The 9,466-nt window shown below is 43.8% G+C and overlaps 2 protein-coding genes across 2 annotated transcripts; one reads left to right on the top strand and one right to left on the bottom strand.

The window, feature by feature from the left end:
* Positions 1 to 49: 49 nt before the first annotated feature.
* LOC117238891 lies at positions 50 to 2,954 on the bottom strand (the record flags this gene model as incomplete). The annotated part of the gene is made up of 2 exons (XM_033504096.1): positions 2,687 to 2,954; positions 50 to 1,717 (listed from the first exon to the last, which is right to left on the bottom strand). Coding segments are annotated over exons 1-2 (1,936 nt in total), but the record flags the coding sequence as incomplete, so codon positions are not given.
* Positions 2,955 to 4,011: 1,057 nt separating this feature from the next.
* Positions 4,012 to 5,491, top strand: LOC117238890 (retinol dehydrogenase 12-like). The gene is made up of 3 exons (XM_033504095.1): positions 4,012 to 4,105; positions 5,165 to 5,293; positions 5,376 to 5,491. Exons 1-3 carry the CDS (start codon positions 4,012 to 4,014, stop codon positions 5,489 to 5,491), a joined length of 339 nt encoding a protein of 112 aa, XP_033359986.1.
* The last annotated feature ends 3,975 nt before the right edge of the window (positions 5,492 to 9,466 follow it).

Here is a 9,466-nt window from a genome sequence, read left to right as displayed (position 1 = left end):
ACGTTTGTAAATGGGCGAGATTCCGTTACTCGCGCCTCCGGCAGATTACCCATCACGTATTCTACCGGCGGTGGTTGAGCGCGGCAGCAGCGGACGTAGCCTTTGATCGCCCGCCATACTTGACTTCGACCGTCAACGGGCCAGTATCTTTGTCTTACTGCGTATAACGTAGCCTGCGTTCCGGAATGCATGTGGATCTTGTGCTCGTGGTCTATGATGCGTGTTGTAACGGATGACCTAGGTAATACTATGGGATGTTTCTGGGCGAAGGTCATCGACGAATGACTGAGTCGACCCCCGACTCGCAATATTCCTTCCTTGTCTATGAACGGATTGAGTCGCGTGAGCTTACCCTTTATCGCCGCGTTCCGATCTTTTTGGAGTGTGCGAATTTCCTCGGAGAAATGGATGTTTTGCAACAATTTTATCAGTTTATTGTGCGTTATGCGTAATTCAGTAACGGTTAGTGGTGCCGCTCGGTTCCTTTTCTGTTTCCAACGGAGGCAACGAGCTATGATTCGTATCAACTTGGGCCAGGATGAATACCTTTGCAACAAACAGTAATCGGGGGGGTTTGTGGACAGACAAATCGCCCCCTTCTGCTCCGGTACTTCAATTTGCGGTGTTAGCGCCCATGTCGGCCAATAGCCTTCCGACTGGTAGAGCCATGCAGGACCGTGCTGCCAGATGGTTGGGCGCAGAAACTCTTCGGGTGTTTGGACGCGTGATATTAAGTCCGCGGGATTGTCGTCGGTAGGAACGTGGCGCCAATCACGGATGCTGGTTTTTGTTTGAATTTCGGAGACTCTGTTAGCGACGAATGTTTTAAGGGTGTGAGGTGATGTATTGAGCCAATGGAGGACGATAGTGGAATCGGTCCAATAGATAGTTCGAGTAATTTTGTGGGATAGGGCTTGTTGTATTGTCGACATCAGGGACGTAAGAAGGAGTGCTCCGCCCAGCTCGAGCCGAGGAATGGTCTGGCACTTGAGTGGGGCGACTTTCGATTTTGCGGTTAAAAGTTGGGTCCAAACACGGCCGTTGGTGTTAAGGGTTCGAAGATAAATACAGGCTCCGTAAGCCCTTTCGCTGGCATCGCAGAAACCATGCAGTTCAATTTCCATTGCGGACTCGATTATTGCCTTGCGTGGGAACCTGACGTTGTTTAATAAGGGTAATTGGGCATAGTACCTTTCCCACTCTGTATGTAACTCGATCGGAAGTGATTCATCCCAATCGATTTTCGACGACCATATTCGTTGAAGTAGCATCTTGGCCCGGACAATCACCGGTGCGAGCAGACCGAGCGGATCGTAAATTTTTGCAATCTCCGAGCTGATGATTCGTTTCGTGACTCGAGACGGCGTGGGTTTGACTTCGACCGAGTAAAGAATAGAGTCGTCGGATGAATTCCATAACACTCCCAGCGTCTTCAAGGTTTGCGAGTCGCCCAAAAAATGTTGGTGATTTGTTTCTTCTAAGGAGAGTCCGTGTAATAAGTCATTATCGTTCGACGCCCATTTTCGTATGTTTAAGCCGGCCAGTTGAAGTAAATTGGTGAGTTCTGTTCTGAGCGTGAGGGCTTCGTCCTTCGTTTCAGCTCCGGTGAGAGCGTCGTCGACGTAGAAATCCCGCTGCAGTACCTGTGCTGCACGTGGAAATCGATGTCCTTCGTCCTCTGCCAGTTGCTTGAGGCACCGAATAGCTAGATACGGGGCTGCGGATAAACCGAACGTTACAGTGTTAAGCTTATATGTTTCTGTTTCTCCACTCGCGCTGCGCCATAATATCCTTTGATATTTCCGATCCTCTGGTCGTACGAGGAATTGCCGATACATTTTCTCGATGTCGCCGGTGAGTACGTATTGATGAGCGCGAAATCTAATTAATATATAAAATAAATCTTCCTGTAACTTGGGTCCTGTGTGAAGTGTATCGTTTAAGGAGGTTCCGGTAGTGCTTGGTGCCGATCCGTCGAAAACTACACGGAGTTTGGTGGTTTGACTCGATGCTTTGGTCACGCCATGATGGGGTAAATAGTATCCGTTGTCGTCGGAGTGGTTGTCATTGACCTTCGTCATGTGTCCCAACGCCAGGTATTCCCGTATTACCGTTCGATATTCTGATTCGAAGCGTTTGTCGCGCTGGAATCGGCGATTGAGTGAGGCGAGTCGTTTACTCGCCAGCGTTTTAGAGGATCCGAGTGACTGAAGCTGATCGTTGAAAGGTAGAGCGACGATGTATCGTCCTTCGCTGGTGCGTCGGGTGTGGGCTTGGAAGTGTTCTTCGCATCGTCGATCTGCCTCTGAGATATGTTTAATTGAGGGTCCTTCGTCGATTTCCCAAAACCGCGCGAGGTCTGCTTGTAAAGTCGTCGTGGATGTGTGAAATATGTTTGTAGCGGTTTGGGAAGTTGGACTCCCCCCGATTACCCATCCGAATCGCGTCTTTTGCAAACGCAGTCCAGGCTCGTCTGGCTGCGTGAGGTTGACTTGTCCCACACACATCGACGCGAGTGTTGAACCTGAGCTTAATAGTACATCTATCGGAGCTGGTAAATGAAATCGTGGATCGGCCAATTTGAGATTTTTTGGTATCTCAAGTGTCGAACGATCGATGGGTTCGCTGGGAATTAAGGTTGATATGATTGGGATGATAAGGAACGTTAATGTCCGCGTGTATGTACCGTCAGTGGAAGTGATCGTGGCCGTGATGTGTCGCTTAGAGGTCGTTGTCAAGGTATCTAGAGCTCCGATCGGGACCGAACATTTGTTTTGCCTTATCTTTAACGATTTTGCTAATTCCTCGGTAATGAAGTTCATACTGGATCCGGTGTCGAGCAACGCTCGACAACGGATTGGTTGCTGTTTATCATTCAAAATATTAATCTGCGCTGTGATGACTAGATCATTGGACAGTAATTCGGATGCTATTGGTTTGATATGTTCGGTCATGAACGGAGTCGTCGATCGTCGGCGTCATTGGTTGTGTGTTCGTTTGTCACTGGGCGGTGGACTTGCAGACGCGGCTGTTCGTGGTGTTTCCGATCTGTGGTCTGTTGTGTGCCTTTTGCGACGAGTGGGTGATACGTAGGGTGGCGAAGAAGGTGTTGTGGATCGGCTATTTGATGGGGAAGATTTCGGGCTGGACGTGCTGGAACGAGACCCTGAATGGCGTTTTGTCCTATGCAGCATTGTATGATGTCGTTCTCCGCATACGCGACATGATCCTGCGAAACAATGCTTCGTTGTGTGCCCTTTCCCGAGGCAGTTGAGGCATAGTGATGCCCTTTTGACCTCCCGAATGCGTTCGCGAAGGGATTTGGTTTTGAAGGTGTCACATCTCCAAATGGGGTGTGGTCCTTGACAGGTGGGGCATGTTGGAGTAACCTGTGTCGCCGTAAGTGCATGCCCTCGTGATGCGCGTTGACGGACAGGAGTAGTTTGTTCCGGTGATTCTCTTGTTTGTCTGACTGTGGTGATCGGTCTGGAGCTTCGTGCTAATCTCTCTAGGAAGTTTAGTAAATGAATGTACGGAGGCACCTCGTTATTGGGCAGCGTCATTTCCCATTGCTTTTGGATACTTAGTGGTATTTTCGAGAGGATGAGGCTGTTGAGCATAGCACTGGTATCGGGGTAGGATTCTCCTAATTTGTTCAATGCATATATGTGTTGTTTAAATGTGTGGACTAAGCGCCTTAATTCTGTTGGAGATTCCTTGGTTATCCTTGGATAATCAATTATTGCCATGCAGTGACTGAACGCTGTGTATCGTGGACATTCGAAACTTTCCTTGAGAACGGCAATAGCCTGACTGTAGTTTACATTACTAAGGGGTAACGCGTTTAAACAATCGGCTGCTTCTCCTTGCAGGGCGGACTGCAGGTAATGGAATTTCTGTATGTCAGTGAGACTAGGATTTTTATCGATTATGGAGGAAAAGGTATCATAAAACGTGTTCCATTTTTCTAAGCTTCCGTCAAAGGTAGGGAGCCGAAGATCTGGTAATTTAATGGATATCGGATTTAAACTTGCGGATGATGCACAGGTTGGAGGGTTTATGGATGTCGACGGCGAAGCTGTTTGCGCGTTCCTCAGAAGATTTTGTAGCCTTGTGTCTACCGCGACGTACTGATCCCTTATTTCGAAGCCGCGCGCTTGTTCCTCCTCGTCCAATACTTCTAATTCGAGTTGAATCGCTTCGAATTGACTCGCAACTTCGGTCAGTTGTTTCTCGTAATTCTTTAATAAGGAATTTTGCTGACTCTCAGATTGCTCGTACTCGTCCAGTCGATTCGATAAATATGTGAATCGGCCGCTACAATAGCCTCGTCTCCGACGCAGAGAGATGAGTTGGTCTTCGCTCGTCATCGTTGCCGAGGATAGGAGATGGTTGAAATAAGGAACGAGCTTACCTTACTGTCGTGCGGCGTGAGGTCGCGTGTATGTTAAGTTGTGAAATTCGTTGCGTTGATGATTGTCCAGCTGCGACGGAAGGCTGCGTGGTTGCGTTCCCTTGCCAATGGGATGTGCTTCTTCGAAGATGACGCGCCTGACGTCACTGGTTTTGATAAAGTCACGTGGCACTGTGTGGTCACTGGTAAGTGCACTCTTCACTGGCACGTGATCCGGCTCGAAGGACCAAAATGTTTCGATCATTCGCGGAGAGACGCGATCGCGAGATATCACGTCAACGAGAGTTGTAAGTCCTCGTTACGATTGAACAATCGACGCCACGAACTGATCGATTCCCTTATTTCGATTATGATAATAAGGGTGGTTCAATGAAATCTCACAGAATTAACACAACTAAATTAATGTTTATTGCACAACTTATTAACTATAAAATATAAATGGGACAACAAAGGAAATGTTACTATGGAATGCGCGATACAAAAGATGTGTAGACAGTTTGGCTTCTCGAAACGTTCTGATTCTTTCTGGAAGGCGACCCCCACTACCTTCGGATCACGCCACCGTCTTTTACGCCAGATCAAATAACGGCCACGAATCGACGTTCCTGGAGGTCGCTCTGCTTAATGAACCATGCGCTTGCCACTACAATGTTTATTTTGCCGGGCAGCCGCGACGATCCGTCTGTGACATTATAGTGCCGCGACCGACAGTGAAGAATATGATCTATGGCAAGCCGCATGGCGTAACAGCACACAAGCGTGGCAAAATTAAATTCGACGATTTGAATAATGAGAAAACCTATGAGCCTGGCGAAGCATATGCACAGAGCAAATTAGCTAATATTCTATTTACACAGGAATTGGCAAATAAATTGAAAGGTTTTGTCATTTTAACAGAAAATAAAATTTATTTTTGAATAAATAATACAATCGATAAAGCATTATTTTTTATGTCATATAGGAACTGGTGTTACAGTGAATGCCGTCTATCCTGGTATAGTACGAACAGAAATAACGCGATATATGGGAATTTATCAAAACTTTTTAGGTAAATTGGCTGTAGATACTCTTTATTAAAACCAATAGTACATTAAAGTATGACATTCGAAGAATATTGTATAAAATTTTCACGGAGAAATATTAAAAAATACGGCAATGGCAGTAATTATTCGGACGTGTCTCGGAAAAAAGTAGAATTGCTCATAACTTGGTGCTGCATCATCTGAAATAAAAAACTCAAAGTTCATTCGTTAGGTAACAGTTTTCCCCAGGTAACGCTGGGAGGGTTTTTCGAAATTTCAATTTTTCACTTTTTTGGAACACTTTGAAGGGAAAATTAGCCGCAAATTTTTCAACAAATTTTCGCAAAATCGGCTAATGACAATAAATCATTCTTTCAAGCAGAAGGAAAACGGGAGCTATTAATGCTTTTGAATTATATAGCTACCTCTTGTCCTCTCCCTGAACCTACCTAGAAGGAGTTTACCACTCGTCATCGTAACCCTCCGCCAAATACCAACAATAAGAAGCTGTCCCTTGATGATAAAATATATTCAAAGCCAACGATATTTACAATATAATCATCGGAATAGCTCAAGCGACCGACAACTATATCGATCAAATATTTCTCTGCTGTATTTACTATATACTTAATACGACGATTGTGTAATTAATGCATAAGAAATAATAAGGCGATGGTAGATGTATCGTTCAATGTTTCAATATGTCGGAGACGAAAGGACGCCGGGGCCCCTCCTAACCTCCTAACATTGTAATCTAGAGTCTACTATAGCCGTAATGAAACAATCGCAGTTATCCAAGCCGATGGTAACTGTTCGGGATTAGTGACGGTGAACTTTGGCTCGGGGCGACAGCCTGCCGCCCAACGTAGCCACGGTCAACGAGACGGGCGCTCCGTCTAACAAAGGTGCGGACCGGTGTTATGACCCTCATTAAAGGGGCAAAAATAAATAAGAATCGCACTTTCCCCCAACTCTGTTGTCATTGTATATTCTCAGAAGCATTCTCGGACTTTCCGTAATTAAGAAGGTTTCGCATACCTGCTGCACAATACGTCTGTCCTTTAAACCGTGTTTCATACACCAAACAAATGAACAACTGCTTAGGCTTTACCAGCCTGTTAATAAGGGGACCCCCTTAAGAGTCTTAACCCAGGCAATGGTGGCAAACATGAAGCGAAATGGCGTCTATATAAGCCCGACAACTAGCTCGGAGATCACATTCCCAATTCGACTATCGAACAGAACGTTTGAAAGTTCTTGACGCTTCGAAGTTCTTGACGTTTGAAAATTCTCGACGTTCGAAAGTTCTTGGTGTTTGGAAGCGCTTCGCGATTGAAAGCGTCCTTATACATCTTCACCACACTTGGAGCAGTAAGTATTTTATTTCCTTCAAATCGTTTCTTCCACTGATTTTTCAAACAATTTGTTTGAAATTATTTATTTTATTTCCTTATTTATTATTTATTTATTTTTTATTTATCTATCTTAATTTTATTTTTCCAGATTCTTCTTCGCATTTGGAAGTACTTCGAGTTCGAAAGTTCTTCACGTTTGGAAGCGCTTCGCGATTGAAAGCGTCCTTATACATCTTCACCACACTTGGAGCAGTAAGTATTTTATTTCCTTCAAATCGTTTCTTCCACTGATTTTTCAAACAATTTGTTTGAAATTATTTATTTTATTTGCTTATTTATTATTTATTTATTTTTCATTTACCTATCTTAATTTTATTTTTCCAGATCGTGCCTTATAACAAAACGATGGGAGAGTGCCCGCTTGGTTACAATAGCTTGCACATCAGAACACAATCTCCAGACAGTTTACCACCGAATTACGTTATGGTGAGCTTTATTTGCCCATGTGGTGAATTCATCTCGGAATTTGGCCTGCATCGCTACCTTTTATACCATCTGACGGGAAGGACGGGACGAAGATCAGGCAGCCCAGCAGCACGTCCATATCTCCAGTTGCTCACCAGGTTGCAAGCAGAAGCAATTCTGGGGCGTCGCAGGAATACGAATGAAGATGAACAAGAAGAAGAAGAAGAAGAAGAAGAAGAATACTCTCCTGATCGCTAAACTAATTAGACTTGGGGACTACTTTATATGGGAACTACTACTTACTTTACTTGGGAACTGTAAATAGATGTTGTGTATAACAGGCTCATCACACATAAGTTGTATTGTACATTATAGTAAATAAATTTTATACTTCTACTTAAAAGATAGATTCTAAATTTTTCTTTATCCCTTCTATCCCTTCAATTCCAATTTATCATATAATAGATTATAACTTCTGTCCAGTTTGTTAAAATTTCTTTAACAACTTCTGCGCTTCCTGTTTAGCATCTCGATCATCTTCGTTCTTTGCAGGATAATCAAGGGTCATTTTTAAATATTTCGTAGCTAGCTCTTTTTAATTTAATTTTAAGTAGGTTTTTCCCAACATTAATAAATTTTGACTATAGAAATTGGGATCAATTTCCTCTGCAGTTTCAAAATATTTTAGAGCTTCCTCGAATGATGAAGATGGCGGTTCTCCAAATATTACAGATGCAATTTTTCTTTGATACCATGTTAAATCAGAAACTTGATAGCACCAAGTACCAAGCACGTACATAAGTGTTGGTTCTTTTGGATTTAGTTCCATTGCTCTCTGCGACATTAAACATATTCGATACAATTGCTTGACATTGTGTCAGGGAATGAAATATTTATAAGTATATATATATATATATATATATATATTTGTCGAATCATCACTGGAAATGGGGTTGTGGACGTCAAATGAATCTTCTCGAGGATTAGCCATTGATATGGTACACACAGGCGTAGTTTATTACAATGATAGAATTATTACAGTCTTAACAATTGATCACGGCGGTTCGGCACTCGCGACACTAGTGACGATGCTCTCGGGCTAAATAACGGGATGACAACAGAACGTACTCACAAAGCCTAAGTCTGAGAATAATCACTGATCGCGAAAGCGTTACTCTTTGATCGATGAGATCGCGAGCGAGAATGCCTTTCCCGTCCCGATGATGCCACACAGGAAAACTATAACGGGGTGTGTCTAAGGACACGAGATCATCGGATTCGTCGAGAAAAGCCTTCGTTCAGAAAGTAAGAGAAATTGACGTTGCTGCTAATTGGTCAATCTCCATATCGGTGGTTAGAAAAGGATGCTAGCCGCCCTCGAGGGAAAGTTGTTAGTGGGAGACGCCGCTCGTTGAAAAATATGTCTCCCCTATCTTCCCGTAGTTGGGACAAAGACCGTTTGTCCGTTTGAAGGACTTTAGTTAACTAAACCTTAAGATTTATAACGGGCCCTCGGGCTAGCCGAACATGTACGCATCGACATCTGGCAATCATCTTACTCGAAGAATAGGGTCTGCACGTGGCGAGCCACGGGACAGAAACCGTTGGAAAGTTTACTGTCGCGTGTCGCCACAAATATTTCTTTTAAGGAGAGCTATAGAATTACTCCATACCTTTGTTAGGCAAAGCGTTCATCCCGTGACCGCGGCTACGTTCGGCGACTGACTGTCGCCTCGAGCCCAAGCTCATTATCACAATTCTCGAATAATTACAATCGGGTTGAATAACTACAATTGTTCAATTACAGCTATAGTAGACTCTAGGTTACAATGTTGCGGGATTATCCAAAATTCCAAAGGCTCCGGTGTTCTTTCATCTCCGACACGGCCATCCTGACTATCACACGTCCTCGTGTGTAACTAAAATATCGTGTTTTCTTACATTAGATTCGATACAACTGACATTATTTACGATTTAACTAAATGTCCAAGTAAGTCAAGGGTCCAGTGCAACAACAAAGTTTCGTTCGGAGGTTTGACAACAGGAAAATAAAAGAGAATAGGAATTTGTAATGTTATAATTTGTATTCAAAGTGTTAGGTGCGTTCTGTGAGTTGCCAGTCAGACCGTAATGACACAACAGATCATTTTCGATTTGGTACACTGGTGAACCTCAGTTTGTTGGATCGTATTGCCATGTTGGGTGCATTA

Source organism: Bombus vosnesenskii, unplaced genomic scaffold (genome assembly GCF_011952255.1).
Source record: "Bombus vosnesenskii isolate JDL3184/JDL3185 unplaced genomic scaffold, Bvos_JDL3184-5_v1.1 scf7180000013718, whole genome shotgun sequence".
NCBI lineage: Eukaryota > Metazoa > Arthropoda > Insecta > Hymenoptera > Apidae > Bombus > Bombus vosnesenskii.
The sequence above is the reverse complement of the archived record's forward strand: the minus strand, read 5'-3'. Positions and strand labels throughout refer to the sequence as shown.

Excerpts from the sequence above, each read along its gene's own strand:
- LOC117238890 (XM_033504095.1), top strand. The coding sequence starts at position 4,012 with ATGGATATCGGATTTAAACTTGCGGATGATGCACAGGTTGGAGGGTTT. Across the intron at positions 4,106-5,164 it reads CGCGTTCCTCAGAAGATTTT|CACACAAGCGTGGCAAAATT; the intron begins GTAGCCTTGTGT and ends ATGGCGTAACAG. Across the intron at positions 5,294-5,375 it reads ATTGGCAAATAAATTGAAAG|GAACTGGTGTTACAGTGAAT; the intron begins GTTTTGTCATTT and ends TATGTCATATAG.